The sequence below is a fragment of the Gopherus evgoodei genome, chromosome 4 (genome assembly GCF_007399415.2).
Source record: "Gopherus evgoodei ecotype Sinaloan lineage chromosome 4, rGopEvg1_v1.p, whole genome shotgun sequence".
In the NCBI taxonomy this organism is placed as follows: Eukaryota; Metazoa; Chordata; order Testudines; family Testudinidae; genus Gopherus; species Gopherus evgoodei.
In genome coordinates this window covers 141,297,185-141,315,208 of record NC_044325.1, presented here as the reverse complement: position 1 = coordinate 141,315,208, position 18,024 = coordinate 141,297,185, and the positions used below count along the sequence as shown (strand labels likewise).

At 47.0% G+C, this 18,024-nt stretch overlaps 2 protein-coding genes across 16 annotated transcripts in view; both read left to right on the top strand.

Moving 5' to 3' along the window:
• PLEKHA6 (pleckstrin homology domain containing A6) overlaps positions 1–7,458 on the top strand; it is a 137,629-nt gene extending 130,171 nt beyond the window's left edge. For all 15 annotated transcript variants that reach the window (XM_030561514.1, XM_030561513.1, XM_030561517.1 and 12 more), the window contains one exon: positions 1,817–7,458. Coding sequence is in view for 1 of the 15 variants with exons in the window: in XM_030561509.1 (XP_030417369.1) it covers positions 1,817–1,869 (53 nt within the window). In the remaining 14 variants the exon portion in view is untranslated. The remainder of the gene's footprint in view (positions 1–1,816) is intronic.
• A 2,478-nt stretch (positions 7,459–9,936) lies between these two features.
• GOLT1A (golgi transport 1A) lies at positions 9,937–16,624 on the top strand. The gene is given in 6 exon segments (XM_030562709.1): positions 9,937–10,022; positions 10,024–10,106; positions 12,050–12,141; positions 13,516–13,694; positions 14,407–14,470; positions 16,260–16,624. Coding segments are annotated over 6 exon segments (543 nt in total). The 3' UTR covers positions 16,299–16,624.
• The last annotated feature ends 1,400 nt before the right edge of the window (positions 16,625–18,024 follow it).

Below are 18,024 nucleotides of genomic sequence, written 5' to 3'. Positions count from 1 at the left end.
AGTTAGTGAATAGCCCTGATTGCTTCTGGTCACCCTGTCCATCATGATTTTAGAACTAATAGATCTGATCCTCTTACACTTTGTTTTTAGTCATAGCTGGAAGAGGAGAGCAAAGGTGTGTGTTGTTTCAATTTCTAGTTGGTTTCTCAGCTTTGAATGCATTAGTCATTGAACTGAATAAACTGAAGTGAAGAAAATAATCTCTCTGCACCTGCAGAAGAGACTACTGCTGTCAAAAGCTAGTTTTGCACTTCAGGTTCCAGCTGCTTAGCCAGTGACTTCAACTAGTTCAGTGCTTTGACTTTCTCTAGAACTTCGGCAACAAACTTGCACTGCTTAAATATTCTATTTTTTATTTAAATTAAATTGTTTGAATCCTCTAGAGTAAGTTTAGGCCTGAATGTAAGTTGTCGTAATTTCACTTTTAATTTTAAATACATTTAGTTTTAAAAAGAACAATGTATTGAATTTACATTTAAAAAAATTTATTTACATTTTTTAAAAAGCGTTTTTTAAATCGTTGATTTTTATCCACCCTGCTAAACTGCTTTGCACCAGTGGAGGAGCTGGCCCCATCCCTCTTCAGGATCAAGAGTTTTTTCTCCAGAATTTCCTTCTGGGCACAAAGGAAAAGCTAATGGTGTAGCTAAGTTGTACTAAGGACTCGGTGACTTGGTAGAATGCAGCCCAGCTGGATGGGAGCAGGTGGTTTCTGCCCATTTCAGGACTAAGTGGGTCCTGGCTACGCCAAAGCCTACTTTTGCCATGCACTGAATGGAATTAGCTGATGATGTGGGCCAAATTCTTGCCTCGCTTAGATCCACTGTAAATTAGAAGTGACCCCAGTGGAAAGCAAAGGGTGCAAATTAGAGGAGGAAACAGGGAAGAAAAATGACACATCCTGCGTCGAGAGAGACTGGTTCCTTTCACTGCATAGACAAAGCCATGTAAATAACCGACATGATGGCCAAAAACCAAGGAGACAGAATGAGCATGAGCTCCAGAAACTCTTTGCCTGAAGGTAACTGGTTCAAATCCAGGCCGAGTCAGTAGCGAATCACTGAAAGCTGTTATGATCTGGTGGCTGTGTTGGCCTGTGTGAGATGAGATTGGTGGGTTCTCAGTTCAGGTGCTAGTGGACACACAGCACCAAGCTGCACTGACTTATCAGCAGCCTCAGCAGAGATGTTGGGGACTAAATGGCCATGGAGACTGAATTCTCCTCCCATCCTAGGGGACAGCTCTCCGGGACTGGGCTGAGGCCCATCAGCAGGGCAGCGTGGGCAGAAAGACTGCTTGTGCTGGACCTGCTCTGCAGATGAATAGTGGAGCCTATTTTCTATGGCTGTTGGCCCAGCTCCTGTTACCAGCACTAGAGTACCTCCAAAACGTCCCTAATTCTTTTTGGTGAAAGTGGTCAGTTACCAAACAATGGCCTTTTCTGCCCTGGGATTTTAGCCATAGGTGGAGCAGCAGCACTGCACACCCCTGGCATAGACACAATTCACCCCAGCGCAGTGTGGTTTGCAGGGGTGCAGGGCCCTCTAGTTGGCACAGGTGGAGATTGTGGCGTCACTCTGCTTACGCTGGCTTTGCACTTGTGCCGCACTTGAGGCGACTGTGTCTGGGTCGAATCCTCAGTACAGACCAGGCCTAAAAAGGGTCATTCTTTTTTTTTTAAGAGTGGACAAAAATCCCATTTGCTCCCGAGCATTCCTGCCCTGGGGTGTGATGCAGGTGCAGCTCTGCTATGCTTCCTGGTGGGTGGAGGGCTCGGTTTTCTCACTCCTTCTCCCCTCTCCTCTCCTCCCTCCAGCACAAGCCCTGGCTGCTGTGAAGGCTGTGAAGTTCCACGGAGCCACGTTTTAACACACAAACACACACGTCCCGAGTCGACAACCAAACCTTTCCTCGCTCATTGCTTTTGGTTCTCCCCGAACCCCTGCCACTAACCAACGGTGAGATTGTCCAGGCCGAAGATGCTGTGCGTCGGCACCTGTTGCCAAGGAGACCGCGGGAGCCTTATCTCTGCACCGGTCCCCGCAACTGGCCGTGTACCATCCCAGGAGGAAGTGCCGTGGGTGGGCTGCCTGCTGGAGCACAGAGCGGCAGAGAGGCGCTGGTGAACCACTACTACTGCAGTGATGGACATTTTGTGTGAGATTTGTTGCAGTCTGGGAGATGGGCCCACTCCACAGCCAGCGCAAACTTCAGGGCAGGGGATCTGGCAGCTACCCACCAGTCTGTTCCATGGCCAGAATATCTCATCGAGGGGATGGTGTCACACTGGAGGCTGGGGCGTTTCCCTTTGCTTCCCGCACTGAAATATTTGTCTCCCCAAGCTCATGTCCCAAAGGGGCTTTTGCACGGGGACCGAGCCGTCGCTGCAGTTGGAGCTTGCACTTGCCCTCCACTGACGTGAGCACCCCATCTCCATTCTCAGCACCCCTTCCACCTCCCCAGGCCTTGGCCTGGATTGGCTACTAGCATCTTTCATCTCTGGAGCTAGCCACCTGTGAAACCTGGCCCTGCCACGTTTCTCCACTCACGCTCATGAGCATCCGCAGGAAGGAAGGAGCAGGCATCTGGGATGGACAGATGGAAACAGGAGCCAAGGAGGGAAAAGGCTTCTGGGTAGAAAATGGGAGAGGTTATGGGATCTGCAAAATTAGGAGGACATAGCTGTATCTGTGAAATGCTAGTGTTTCCCCTCCCAGGGCGAAGAGTGGTGTGGAACAGCAGGTCTGTGCAATGTATGCGGACATGTAGTAAGGGAATAAGCTGAAAGATACAGAGGGACGGGGCTAGGAGAGTCCAAATGGCTGGTGTTGGTGACCAGGTGAAGCCTGGATGCTTTCTGGGGACAGGAGGGATCCGTTTGCCCATAGAGACGATGAGGAGAAAGGGGGACAGGCTGTGGGATATTTTTTTCTCTTGGACCAGAGCAGGTTCTGGATGGTAGCAACAGGTGCCCTTCCTCAGAGTTTTGTTTTACCCAGCACAATGCTCATTTCTTGCATTTTTATGGGGATGGGAGTGGAGTGAAAGAGAGGAACTGGTACCAGTGTGTACATGTGTGTACACACTCTCTCTCTCTCCAATCAGGGGCTGAAGCCCAGATATTTAATACTAGATTGGGCAAAACGCTGGAGAAGTGGCTGAGGGAACAGCACTCTCTCGCTGTCCATGGCATTTCTTGGGCATCTTATTACCTTGGGTCTGAGTGCCCCATCTAACTCTTGATATCTAGTCCTGAAAGGCCTTGAGTGGATCTAGAGAGGCATTTCCCGCAGTGTCTTGGCAGGTACCATGTTGATGCCGTCACTGTCTCTTGCCTCCATCTGGAAAGCAGTGCCTTGCCCCCAAATGGAGGGGACACCAGAGCTGTGAGGCCCAAGGGAATAGGAGCATAGCTGGGAGAGGACCTAATCCCTTCTGCTTCCAGGCTAGAAGCCAACTTCTTATGGATGGGGCAAGGGAGAAGCTTCCCCGTGGACAGATGATTCCATAATTGCCCGCTGCAGGGTTCTTGCACCTTTCTCTGAAGCAGCTGCTACTGGAGACATGGGCAACTGCACTGGGTAGCTTCCTGATCTGGCAACCCCTGGATAGAGAACAACCCTGTGCTGGCCTTTGGGAAATGGACTAGATACCCACCTCTAACTTCTATGGTTCCCTGCTATATTTGCATGTGGAACGGCACACGTGCAATTGACACTCGTAACTCACTGCACTGAGACACGCATACCCCAGAAATTCTTTTCTCCTGAAGAACAGAGAGCTAGAATAGTTCCTCTGACGTTTTGGAATAACTGAGATCAGGTGCACATGATGCGGAGTCACTGCTGCACCATCTCTATTCCACGTTCTCCGTTCTTGCAGTACCTTACGAGATGAGTCTGCTCTTCCAGATGTGGCTTCATTGTTTCCCCAATACATTGAGAGAATCATCATCTTGAGGGGGGACGTATCGGGGTGATGGAAGAGACCTAGTTCAGAGAAGCATCCAAGAAGTTGGCTGCTCTTCTGAAGCTTGTCAGAACTACCTGAACCATTGAGGTCTGCAGAATCTAGCATTATTTCAGCACTGCTGCTTCCCAAAGGAAACTTGTAAGTGAGAAGTCCATCTAGACCTAGCTCAGTTCAAGCAATGGTTTGGAAGAAGGAGGTTTCTTCAATCTGTCCAAGTTGGTTTCCTTGTCCCTTCTCAAAATTAGGGCTGCATGCAAATGCAAATATATTTTCCACCACGCAGTGGATTTGCAAGTGCTCAGCTCCCATTTAGGTACCGAAACATGGGCAAGATTTTTAAAAATGCCCACACTCAGCAGCTCCCGCTGTGATATTGATGGGCAGATTTTCAAAACAGCCCTGAAAATTTGGCCACTTATTTTAGTGCCTAAGTGGGAGATGAATTCTTTTGAAAATCGGACGCAGTGTTTCACAAAAAATACTTGCAATTTCATTCCAGACCCTTTTTTTTGTGTGTTGTTTTGGGGGGGGGGATCCCATCAATATTATTTTCTGTGAATTCTCAGTGAAATTGACAGGTTTTGTATTGAAACCTGAAATTCTATTTAATTTTTTTGCTCGAATGGAATTTTAAAATTCCCAAATCCATAATTGAGGCCTACTCTCAAAAATAAGACCAGTCTGGGTTGAATATGAGCTTGCTTTTGCACTCCAAAACCTACTTTTTCAAGTGCGAAGCTGTGAAATGTTGCTGGCTGTATGCAAAATGATCTGGTGTAAAGAAACTGACCTGAAATAGGAAAGCCCCAAGTGTCGAGCTTTCCCAGTGTTGCTGTGAATATTATCTGAGCATTTCTGTCAAGAACCCCTCTTCCTATGGACTTTCCAGTACAGTTAGATGCCCTGTTCTAACATCAGACAGTACTGGACTTCTGCACCTGATTCTGCTCTTACCTACACTGGTGCAAATCAGGATTAACTCAAATGAAGACAAAATACATTCAGAGCAGAGTGTAGGAGTGGACAGTCAAGCTCTGTACCTTATATTAGAGACTGAGGCTCTGTCAATTCACTACATGGAGGAAGAGCTGTTTTGTCCCAGCACTTGAAGCGCCAGGTGATAGTTCTGAAAAAGGCAATGCAATGGAGATGCGCAATCTATTTCTTAGCTTTCTTTCTCCATTGGTCTGATTTCTTCTGAGAACTCACATCTCCAGCTGAAATATAGAGAAGGTGCAGATGCTCAGCACCTAACAAGATTTCTACTTCTTCCCTGCCATGCCACCAGTTGAGTAAAATGGGAGCTAGCTGGCTGCCTGCCTGCTGTAGCCTGTGAATCAATTTTTCTTTCTAGTTTGGCAATACACATAAAATCCAAGGAAACAGAACCTCTCTGCCCAATGGGATGTACCTAGCATCTCCCTAGACTATCTGTCTATCTATCTTTAATTTTGGCAATATACAAAACATCCCTGGAGACAGAACTTGCCCCAGAATCAGATCTATGAATCAATCTTTCTTCCTTTCTTTTAGCAATACATAGAACATACCTGGGGGATAAAATCGTCCTGCTCCCATAATGGAATCCCAAACAGCCCCTGTTAGCTCATGAAGCTGGCCCTTTATTTTGCTATACATGCCTTAATATATGTTTTATGGAAATTATACATTTATATAATATATATGTGTATATATATATATATATTTGTTTTTCTCTCCTTTTCCGGGTGGTACTGTTTTGTGCTAACTTTCTCTCTCTCTCTCTTTCTCTTTCTGCTGGGCTCTTGGCAGAGCCCCACCAGAGAGTTACAAAGGAGATTCTTTGCCAGTTCATCAGAAAAAAAAAAGACCTATTTAAATATACATATATATATTTTCTGCTTTTATTAAAGCAAATTTATTTAAAATAAAATATAAAAACTGTAAGTTTTGAGAAATGATGCATTTATTTCCCTGTTACTGAATAGGTAGTGCTCTGTATATGGCCAGGTCCTCAGCTGATGTAAATTGCCGTAGTTCTGAAGTCATTAGAGTGAGGCTGATTTGCAGATGCTGAAAAGCTGGTCTGCTAGGCACAGTATATGAAGACATTTAGGACTGTGCCATTTCGGGGATTGCAGAGGACATCTTGCTGGTACGCAGGTGTCAGTCATGGATCCTTGTGGCTGTATGTGGGATTTTTAATCTTGAGTTTCAATGTTACATTTTTACCTCCCTTTTGTTTTTGTGAATGGTTTTTCTGTGATGGTGTGACTAGTGCAGAGGGCTGCCTATCAGTAGCCCAACTGCTAACCTCGCCAACACACCCGAAGTGTATACACCAGGGCATAAGCCCCAGGGAGGATGGTCTCTGCATGGTGGATGTGCCTTTCTTTGCTGTGAACATGCCCCCAGATGTGAAAGTGGGTGGCCAAGCTAGGAGAATCCCCAAGACGAAACTGAGGTGCAGGAGCTGAGCAGAGGCAGGAGAGAGGTGGATGGTCAGGAGGGTTGTTTCCAGTGGCCCAATTGAAAACCCAGCAACATCAATGGAAAGACACTCACTGACATTAGTGGCCTTTGCATCATAGATGGAACCAAAAGACAACTTGGAGTTCCCACCAGAGTGTCAGTCCCCCAACGGGCTCCCCCTTGACTCTCCAGTCAGTCCAGTCTCCCATCATGAAGAGGGCTCTCCTGCATCTCAGCTCCGACAACACGGTTCCTAGGGGAGGGTACATTTAAGGGAAGGGGTGGGTATCCCCACTGGTAAGCACCCTTGAAAGGCATAGGGATTCCCACGAAGGACACGGGGAGTTCTTAAAAAGAACCTTCTTGGCATTAAGGCACGACCTAGCAGATGTAGAGGGGACAGCAAGGAAACCTTCCCACTATGCGAATAACAACGTAGTGTCTGTGACCAATCCCTGTTACTGTCACTTTAAGAGTTTCCAAAGTTACAAGCTGTGCGCTCTCAGTGGTGTGGCTGAGGATCATAGTATTGTGGAACTGTGGGTTTTTTTAAATTATTTTAATTTTTAATTTTGGTTATTTTTCATAACACCTTCATATACCAGCGACTCTTGTAAAACAAAACAAAACAAAACAAAAACTGTTTGCATAAAAAAAAATCTATTTATGCACATTATTTGGGGGAGGAGGAGGGAAGTGGCAAAAATTTGATTTTTGCTAGTGTTAGACAAATAAAATTATACAAGAAACAATGTGATGTTGCTGTCTTTCTTTCTGTATAAAAGTGACCTTAGATGACAACTACTATAACATTAGATCGAAAAGACCATGGTCAAATGGCTGTCACGTTTCAGCGGCTTGAATTCTTCACCCCAATCTTCCCAGTAATTCTATCAGTGGTAGTTTGCTTTGTATTTTTCCCAACAGCATTTGTTTTAGACGTAGCTACTAAAAGATCCAATCTCACAAAAGGGAAAAAATGCATTTGTACCTTGCAAGTTTGTATAAAATAAAAATTGCTGGTTTGTAAATAGATCATTTGTTGAGCTTGTCCTTCTTGCGACTATAGCTAGGGGACGGACATGCTTGGACATATTTAGGGGACCAATTTTCAGAGGTGCTGCAGCTTCCGTTGATGTTAACTTGAGTTGTGGGTCCTTTATTATCGTTGGAACGGATCATAATTTCTGTTATAAGACCTTGTTTGAGTTGCTTATAGCTTTGCGGATCTAACCATTCAGGCTGAAATTTTTCATAATGACTGCCTACCCCAAGCTGATTATTATTTTTTTAAAGTTTCAGCTTAAATAGTTTGGCCATTTCATGCTTTCATTGAGTAGCTCTAGTACTACCATAGTTTCAATGCAAGACTTGAAATTTGGGGTGCGGGTCGCCCTGGAGCAGGGAATGTCATTTACCATCCATGTGAAAATTCACCCAAATTTGGCCAAGTTATGAGCCTCTGAAAATCTCAGTTCACACATGCTCAGTGGAGATAGAGATATGTTGGAATTTGGCAGCTTAAATTCTCTGAAATCTCCAAAGAGGGGCCTTATGGAAAGCATAGTATGTGCCCATGTAATTGAAGATGGTATCACACTGTTCTACACGCGCTCAGCTGCACTGCCCTCTGGGATAGCTATCCTAGAGTTCCATGTACACAGTGCAGTAGCAATGCCTTCCGAGTGAATTTGAAGGATCTTGTGGGAATTGAGATGGCCACCTGAGGGAACTGTGGGAGGAGAGGCCAAACTCCCACCATCAGGGGTGAAAGTAATTTGAAGGATTTACTGGTACACCAGAGCGGGGGCATGGCCTCAACTGGAAGAGGAGTGACCTTAACCAGAAGAGGTGGGGCTGTAGCTGGGAGCCCCGGGGCCTTTAAATCACCCTCGAAGCTATCAGCTGCAGAGGTGGCTGGGAGCCCTTGAGCTAAGGGGCGATTTAAAGGGCCTGGGGCTCTGGCTGCCACTGCCGCAGCAGAGCTCCAGGCCCTTTAAATTGCCAACGGAGCCCTGCCACCGCTACCCCGAGGCTCCGGCAGCCGGGCTTGGGTGGTGCTTTAAAGGGCCGGGGCTCCCCGCAGCAGCAGGAGGCCCAAGCCCTTTAAAGCGCCACCCGAGCCCAGCTGCCTGAGCCCCAGGGTGGCGGCGCAGGGCTGTGGGGTGCTTTAAAGAGCCAGGGCTCCCCGCAGTGGCAGGAGCCCCGGGATCTTTAAAGCACTGCCCGAGCTCCACTGCCTGAGCCTTGGGGTAGTAGCGGCAGGGCTGAGATGGCACTTTAAAGGGCTCCCCGCAGCGGCAGGAGCCATGGGACCTTTAAATTGCTGCCCGAGTGATTTAAAAACAAAACAAAAAAAAACCCGTGATCACAATCAGCTCTACCGCACCGCTTCAGTCTTTGGCAGCAATTCGGCGGCTGGTCCTTCGCTCCAAGAGGGAGTGAGGGACCTGCTGCCAAATTGCCGTGGAAGAGCCAGACGTGCCGCCCCTCTCCGTTGGCTGCCCCAAGCACCTGCTTGCTGAGCTGGTGCCTGGAGCCGGCCCTGGCCAGAGCCCCGGGGCTCCGGAGGTGATTTAAAGGGCCCAGGGCTCCAGCCGCTGCAGGGAGCACCAGGCCCTTTACAGTGCCAGCCTGGGAAAGCTGGTCTGGTCTGGCACAGCGTACTGGTTCTTGCAAGTATGCCGTACCGGACTCTCCCGGCTTACTTTCACCTCTGCCCACCATCCTCTGTGGAAACTCCAGAGCGACTCCCACAAGTCCCTTGGCTCTAGCATCATTTCCAAAGAGGGAAACTCAAGCAGGGGACTTCCAACTCTGCAGCCCACGAGAGGCAATTGGTAATGAAAAGGTGAGTGTGCAATCCATGGCTTAATGGGGATTCTTGAAGGGTAAGTGCAAATCCATGCTCATTGGGATGCTCTGAGGGTACAACCCAGCTCCAGAAAGCAGTGGGGTGGGATGGGACTGCTCAGTGTGAGTACATGGGGCAGAAATAGGCCTATGGAGGGACAGTTGTGACCAGAGAATGCGTCTGAGCATTTCCCAACCTCCTTGGGAATGTTTCGCAGACAGAAAAAGAGGCCAGCAGCTGATGAATAATTAATTTCTTACAAACTATCCCCCCTGCATGTGATGGCTGGAGCCCATGTCTGGTGAATCAGGTGTAATGCTCGTAGGAGCACACTGCCTGTATCAGACAGATGCAACAGATGTGCCTGGCTGTGTCCTTAGCCTTGCACAATAAAGATTCTCCACTTGCCATTCAAATGGAGGTTGCATGTGGAATGAGTGTTCTCTGTTCTGGAGCAAGGCTGTTCAGTTGAAAAGAGAATCCTGCCACGGCTGAGTCACAGGGTAAGGTTTAACCTGGCAGGATGTGTGCATAAGGTAGACATTGCTGCTCCTTGGATCAATAGGTAGCAGATTTTGGGGCTTGGCCATGGGGCAGTTTTCTGGTGGAGAAGAAATTAGCAGCATGGCTGAGCGGGAGAATTAGAGGCAGCAAAGCTTATGTGGCTCTGAATCCCAAGCACGGTCCCTGAGAAGCCCCATTGGATGCTATTTTAAAATGTTCATGGACCAGCAACTATTCAGAAACAAAGACCAAGTTGGATGGTACTGCTCAGCACTTTGTGTGACCAGAGCATGTTGCAAGCTTTCATCGAGCCAGAGCAGGACAGGTGAGTGTCAGCTCTCTGAGGCAGGGGCCATCTTTTTGTTCTGTTCATCCAGTGCCTAGCCCAGTGGGGTCCTACTCCATGACTGGGGCTCCAGGTACTAATAACAATACAAAGCAGGGGAGACTCAGGCCTTTCAAATTCTCTTCTTTATCCTCATTTACAATGGTGTAGGTCAGATTCGAATCAGGCCCTTGATAGGCAAGAATGGGCCATTAATGGAGATCTCTGGGCAGTAGGAACAGAGAGGGGCAATATAGAACTTCGCTCTCCCAGGTAACAGCGATGGCAGAATCCCCAGGGGTACTTTATGCAGAAGCAGCTCTGGGTAAGTGACTACAGGCCTGTGCTGGTTTCTGAGAGGGAACCTAGCGGTGAGGAGCGCCACGTTAGCAGCTGGGCCTCTTAAGGTTATTGCCACAGCTGTGGAGTTAATGATTTGCAGGATGAGGAGGTGGGGATTAAAGGCCTTTCCAAGGGTCACTGGTTGGGAGCTCATGGAAGCTGTGGGTCCACCACACCCCACCCCACACACACCTTGTTTCACTCCAGGTTTATGCCAGGGAAGATGGTGTCTCTCTCGGAGTTTCAGAGTGAGTAAGGGACGCAGCCTCAGGGGGGTTGGTTGTTAACTCCTCAGCGATACTCAGTGAACCTGAGAAGCAGCCTGGCTCAGAGGCTGGGGCTTATCTGCTCTGTCCGGCGTGCGATGCTGCAACCACTGGAGCTCAGAGACAAGTCTGGGCTGGAGCTGGAGGTTGCTGTGTCAGCACCAGTCACAGCAGATCAGGGAGTGTCAGAGGCAGAGGGAACTTCTGTCCTGCCCCTGCCCCAAAGGCCTTGAGTCTGGTACTGTCCCTACAAACCCCGACGGGTGTTTGTCAACACCACAGAAACACCATTCCATGGAAGAGGGAAACATACATTTCACAGCTCTGCAGAACTCATAACGCACCACAACTGGCATCATCTGCTCAGATGAGGTCTGGGTCTACAATGGCAAGGTGAGGAAATATAAGTCAAGGGTGAGCTGGCCGTTCTTGAGGTTTGGTGTGGGGTAGCCCAGGACTGGCACAGCAGTGGACTGTGGGTCAGGATGGAGAGGCACTGGCAGAGCTGGCTGGGGGGAGCTCAGGACTGGAATAGCGGGGCGGGGGAGGAGGCTGTGATTCAGGGCTATGGGACATTGGCACAGCTGCAGTTTGTGTGGGGAGCTCAGGACTGGAATAGCAGAGGGAAGTTATGGGTGAGGGCCATTGGCAGAGCTGGGTGTGTGGAAGGTTTGCTGAGCTCTTGCCTGCTCTTCTCCCAGCACTGTTAGTGAGTGCCAAATCTCCCTGCAGAAGACAATAAGTGAGTAACTCATGCCCTGACACACACAAAGTTTGCAGGTGTCTTCTGGGTTTTCAGACTGGCTTCTCATTGCTCTAAAACCCCTACGACATCCCATTCTTGGCTGCTGTTTGGCTGATAAATAAGTTGGAGAACCCTGGGCCTGACCCAAAGCCTATTCAAAGCAATGGGAAGACTCTTAGTGAGTCCAGAGCTTTGGATCAGCTCCATTTTGAAGAGAGTGGGGATAAGGAGGTGACCCCTGCCACATGGAAACCCCTTCACAGGTTTTCAGGAAATTGTTTTCCTGTTTTCCAGCTGGCTTAACATCATACTGTTTCCTTCTCCCTAGATACATATAGGAAGAGAGGCACTCTGAGCCCAGGGTGATGGATGAGCTCTCAAAAACCTACCTTAGATAGAAATTGTCTTGACGTGTTTCTAAATATTTGATGCAACCCACAAATTAACCTTCCTTGCTGAGATGGCGATGCAACAAGGAACCACAGAGTGGATTTGGTGACTGAAGCTGGCACCATCCAACACTTCCTTTGTAGCAATACGTTATCCTCTGGCTGCTGCACTCCTAATCGCTGACCCTCCTTCTGTTGCAGAGATTGGTGTCGGTCTTGTGGGCTTTGGCCTATTTTTCATCTTTTTTGGGGTGCTCTTGTACTTTGACTCAGTGCTGCTGGCCTTTGGAAACGTGAGTACCTCAAAATCTTGGCCCCCTTCCTTGCCCCTCCTGAGGGCAAAATATAGCACTGGGACAGGGGCCCAGACACGACAACCCTGCTGCAAACAGTCACAGCTCCTGTGCCAGCCCTTTGGCCCTGTACAGCTTCCTATTATGAGAGAAACGGGGCTAGTCTCTGTTCAAATCCTGCTCGGGTTTGTGTGAAATAAACTTGCTGAGTTTCAGTCCAGCTGTGATGATGTGTCCCCATCCTTAATCTCACCACCACTGGTGCTAATTGATCCCCTTGTAGGCAACCTCGAAAGAGAAGCTAAGAATCAAATCACATGGAGACTAAACTACTATCTCCCTACCGGGGATGGTCCTTCCCAATCAGGATTGAGACACACGGTGTGGGGGACCTTTGTATGGTGCAGCCCATATCTGTGTGGGGTAAACAGCATTTCAGTCTCCAGGGAAGTCAGCCCAGCACTTCTCCTCACAGGCACTAAAGTCCTCCTAAAAGTTGTCTTGAATTTACAAATAAGAAGAACAAAGGGCTTGTCTACACATGGTAGTTCATTCAGATTCAGGTAGGGTGTACATTTAAAGTGGATTATCTATTCCTGATTAACTCCAGGGGTGAATGCTTTTATTCCAAAGTAGTTTAATCCATTTCCAGAATGGATTCGGAATAAGGCACTCTTACTCCAGGAGAAGAATAACTGCGCATGGCATTAATTAGGCAGAGTTAACCAGGAATAGCTATTCTGGAATAACTCTCCATATAGACAAGCCCTGTAACATGAACATGTTTTCATTCTCATGAAATATCAAAGATATTTCCTTCTAACACCGAGGGAATCAGCTGACATCGGAATCCTACCGCAGTCAGTGCAGTCCTAGTGGGGTTCTACCTGTGAAGCTAACAACAACAGTGGGGATAATGATACTGACCTCCTTTGATATCTGCTAATGAGAAGTGCTGTGTAAGACCTAGGTATTGTTATAACTGAGAGCAGATTCTCTTATCTACTGCATTTCTGTTGCCTGGGACTTAGGCAAGAAGTGCGAACCTGTTTCCTTACTGCATTATTACAGTGGCTTTCTCCTGGAGCTGCTATGGCGGGACTAAGCCTTCTGTGGCTCATATGCATTGTCCTTTATAACAGTTACATGGATTGCAAAGGCAGGCAAGTAGAGGCTGCTGCGTTAGCATGATGGATGGTGCCCCGGTGAGGGGAGAGGGGCTGCCCGTGTCAGCAGGTGGGATAGACAAGGGTTCTCTTTGATACACATGGGAAAGAGGAGCTAGAGCTGGCGCCTGATCGGGAATGAATGAAGGGAATGTGTAGACCTTCTCTCCTCTAACAAGTCCTGTGCCACTCCATTTCCTCTGCTTAGCTCCTGTTCCTTTCTGGCTTGGCCATTATCATTGGACTGACAAGGACTTTCAGCTTCTTCTTCCAGAAGGAAAAGCTAAAGGGCACCGGTTTCTTCCTGGGAGGCATTCTCATTGTGCTCCTGAGACAGCCTCTTCTGGGCATGTTGCTGGAGACCTATGGCTTCATCACCCTCTTCAGGTGACTTGTTCTCTACATGCCTTTGGTTTTGGCCTTTGACAATAGTCTTGCTAGGGTAACTGGCAAAACTCCATAGGTGTGGAGCATTGTGGGTGCAAGAGGCTATCTAGGAAACCCCAATCTCATTCCCCTAAGGAATTTCTTAGCAAGCATCCAAAGCTCCCTAGAAAGCCACACAAATGTCGCAGGATCAACTCCCCTGTCGTTTGCAAGGCATTGATTTCAAATGGTGTGAGCCAAAAGAGATCCTACCAGGCTCCACATCCGTACCAAATCTACATGGTGTCAAGTATCAGAGGGGTAGCCGTGTTAGTCTGGATCTGTAAAAGCAGCAAAGAGTCCTGTGGCACCTTATAGACTAACAGACATATTGGAGCATGAGCTTTCGTGGGTGATGCATCCGACGAAGTAGGTATTCACCTACGAAAGCTCATGCTCCAATACGTCTGTTAGTCTATAAGGTGCCACAGGACTCTTTGCTGCTTTTACAAATCTACATGGCCGCTTGTGTGCTGGCAACAACAGGGTAAACCTGGCAAGCAGCTGAATGGACAATATTTCCCAGCTAGTGAAAGCTCATGGGAACTTTTTGACCTAGGTTTATTTTACCCAGTTATAGATCATGGGGAAAGTCCTTCCCTGACCCTAAATCAGCCCACTCCCTTCCCCAGCTTCCACTCAATGACTAACAGTGATCTTTGTTTTGCTCCAGGAATTTTTTCCCAGTAGTCTTTGGATTTCTGGGAGTTTGGGAAAATATTCCACTGCTGAGCAAGGTAAGCAGGGCTTTGGGGTTGGATTTCATACAGAGTCGGGGGGCCTTTGGTTTTGCAAGGTACTGGTGGAAGACCCCAGTAAGGACACTGGATCAATTTCTGAGCTGGTGTAAATTGATAGATCTTTATTGACATTTCCAAAGCTTCACAGATTTACACTGGCTGAGAATTTGGCCCATTCTCCTCTCTCACTGACTTCATATCTCATGTAACTTAATTGATTTGAAATGAGTCACTCTCAGTTTACACAAGTGAAAGGGAGAGGAAAATCTGGTCGAAAGAGGCAGTTAAATTTCGGCCCTCACTTACACTTGAATTGTTCGAATGTCTGCATCTCACAGCCATAACTTAACACGGACTAAGCACAAGTTTTTAAGAGTTGGGATTTTAAAAAGTCTTCAGATTTTATGTTCCTTCTCATCCGATGTTAATTCTTCCAGAACGTCTCTTTTGCTTTTGCTATTCTGCTGCTGACTTCCATCTTCTGCAATGATGCTTCCTAAGTAGCAGTGATTTCTCATGTATTCTACAGCTGTGTCTCTCGCTGGAATCTTGCGTGTTTTCCCAGGATCCTTGTGTACCAGCATAGTTCTTGTCTTGTCCACATTCAACTCTAGACTCTCATTGATATTAGAATTGATCAAAAAAATTGTGAAAAATATTTGCACAATTTTTGTTGAAATTTCACCAGTGCGAACATTTTTGACCAGCACTAATTCAGAGGCAGCAATGTGTATCTGTTCACTAGAGGTCTGGACTGTATCTTCTGTATAGAAAAAAGTCTTAAACTGTGAATACAGAGGTGCTGAGGAGACGGGTTGTACACCATAGCAAATAGCATCGGGACTTCAACTGGTCATCCCTTGTTACAGTGCCGACTGACTGTCCTGGGACAAGTCTGGGAGAGACCGACACTGTCCTGGCCAACATTATTGAATTAAATTTAGTACCTTTGTGGTCCATTTATTCAAAATGCAGTTGTCTGGATTATTGTGGGATTGTACGTAACTTCTCTAGAAACCTGCCCAATTAAATCTCTGAAAGTATTAGGGACTTCAAAGGGCTTTTGGGGACAATCTCTGTGATGTGGCTACCCTGGAAAGTACTTGGGAGGAGAGAAAAGCAAATTGTCCCCTGTGAAACCAGCCTTTTGAAGCTATGCCCTGGGGAGCAAGTTCCCCTGCCTACTGGTTACTTGCTCCTGGAAACTCCAGATCAAAGACCCTTCAACTATATAACAGATGGACTAAACTTTACCTGAATGGGCTGCTTCTGAGCTGAGGCTGTTATGTACTTGTGACCATAGAGGAGTTTTGAAGCACAAATTAGCTACCACAGCTCATGGTAGAGCTGAGGTGATCGCTGGGAAGCTTTTTGACATGTATGTAGGTTCCTTTATTGTTTTTAATATATTTTCTCTGTAATGGTTTTGTCTTAAGGATAAATCAGCTTGCACCCAAGAGCTGTGTGGTAGCTTACCTGTGGGCAGATACACTATTCAAGTGTCTGAAGAGAAAGCAAGGGGGTCTGCTTAAGCAGTCTGTCCTTTGCTGGGAATGGCAGAGTGAAGACAGGGAACTGTTCAGCCTGGGAATACCTCAGTCAGAAAGGGGAGAGACTCAGGGCTCCACCCAAGAAAGGCAACAAGCTGGGAAACCAGAAGCCTGCCCGTGGGTGCCCTTGCTGAACCTCTAAGGGAAATACAGACTCAGCTGTGTTGAGCTGCAAGCATCACCATTTTGTTCAGCTGGAGTTTACTGCCGCTGCTAATGAATTGTCATTGTTGCAGCTATTCCAGAAACTAGGAGAAACCAGCTCCTTGGTGTGACCTGGAAGAGTTTCCAACAGCTAGTGGAGATAACGTCACCTGCTATAGACACCCAGATCCGTGGGCAGCCAGCTCTCATCGTACAGACACTAATCTGCGGTCTCTCCTAGCCAAGAGCCACCTGGACTGGACATGCTCTTTTATTGTGTGAAGGAAGCAGCTTGGAGCCAACAGATCCTGCTACCACTTAACCCAAAAATCCAAGCCTTGCTATCAGGTTGCTCCCAGTTGGAGAGAGATGGCTGAGATTCTCACCTTCCCATGAGCTACACTGGAATGAATGAGTTTCCCAAGCCGGATGGTTGTGCAAGTTGTTGATTTACTCTTTTGTCATGTCCTCACAGAGTGAAATTGTATGTGGATTAAAAAGCATGTCTGAGATATTGTTGCATCCCAGGCCTATTAGAGCAGTGGTTCCCAAACTTTAACAACCTGTGAACCCCTTTCACTAAAATGTCAAGTCTCACAAACCCCCTCCTAAAAATGACTATATTTCCAGGGATTTTCTCCTTTACCTGAGTATATATTATAAAAGCAGTGATCTTGGAAATATAAAATTAGTTTTTATGACATGCTTATTACACACTATTATTAATTATTATTCATCATTGCAGTATTTTTATTACATTATGAAAATGGCAACACTCTTCCAAGATCTCACTTTCGTTGCTTGTATCACTTTGAATAAGCCTGTTTATAAGACAAGGCTCCTATGTTTCATCAAGGAGTATCAGATATAAAACAGCATGAAGGGATTTAAGAAGCCAACTCAAAAGTTTCTCCTACACACGCATTCAGGTCTTGAGCAGTCCAGACAAACAACGTACGTTACAACAGAGCTTAAACTTGTTCTTCATAATAATTTTAAAAACAATACTAGCTGCCAATTTAATTTTAAAAACAGCAAAAAATACCTACCTCCTTTTCCATTTCTTAGAAGGAGTCTTTAAGTTGAAATCTCCTCAGTGTGATAGATATGCTTGCTTTGATCTGCTGAGCTCTTGGAAGTCCAGGGGCTCCGGGATGCTGGCCCCGTGCTGCCTGGGGTCCCTGCGGACAGCTCTGTCTGCCATTTGGGAATTTTTTCCTGAGAACCCCCTGTAACATTTGACGAACCCCAGTTTGGGAACCACTGCATTAAAGGGACATGCTGCTGTTGACGCATTTCTCAGAGCATGTAGTACATGCCCATTCTCATGGCTGCTCCATGCAGGATAGGAGCCTGCTACAGCTAAGAGAGAGAGGAGTTATTCCTTTAGCTCAGGTTAGCTAGATCAAAACTAGTTCAGGTATGTCTACACACGCTGTAGTCATACCTCCCGATCACTGTGTAGACATGCCCTGTATGAGTAGCTCTCAGGAATCATTCTGGACAAAATACCTGGAGAGGGTTGGGAAGAGCTTGGAAACAGGCTTTTCCAGCCCTTGAAAGGGCTCTGACAGAACAAAAATGAATCGGGGAACTTGGAAAGAAGCTGCCAGATTTCAATGGGTGTTGAAGCACAAAGCTAAAACCAAAGTCATGTCTGATGCCTCCGTGGTGAGATGGGAAGCGAAGCAGAGTATCTAGGGAGCATGGAGTCCCGCAAGGCCAATGAGCATCTCAGACCTGTCTGATTCCTTTTCATCCTGGTTTTGTAATATTTTAAAAATCACTAAGCAGCAGGTGCTAAAACTGCAGTGACTGCACTAATGCTCCTCTCCGGTCTCTGCGTCTTAGCTGTGA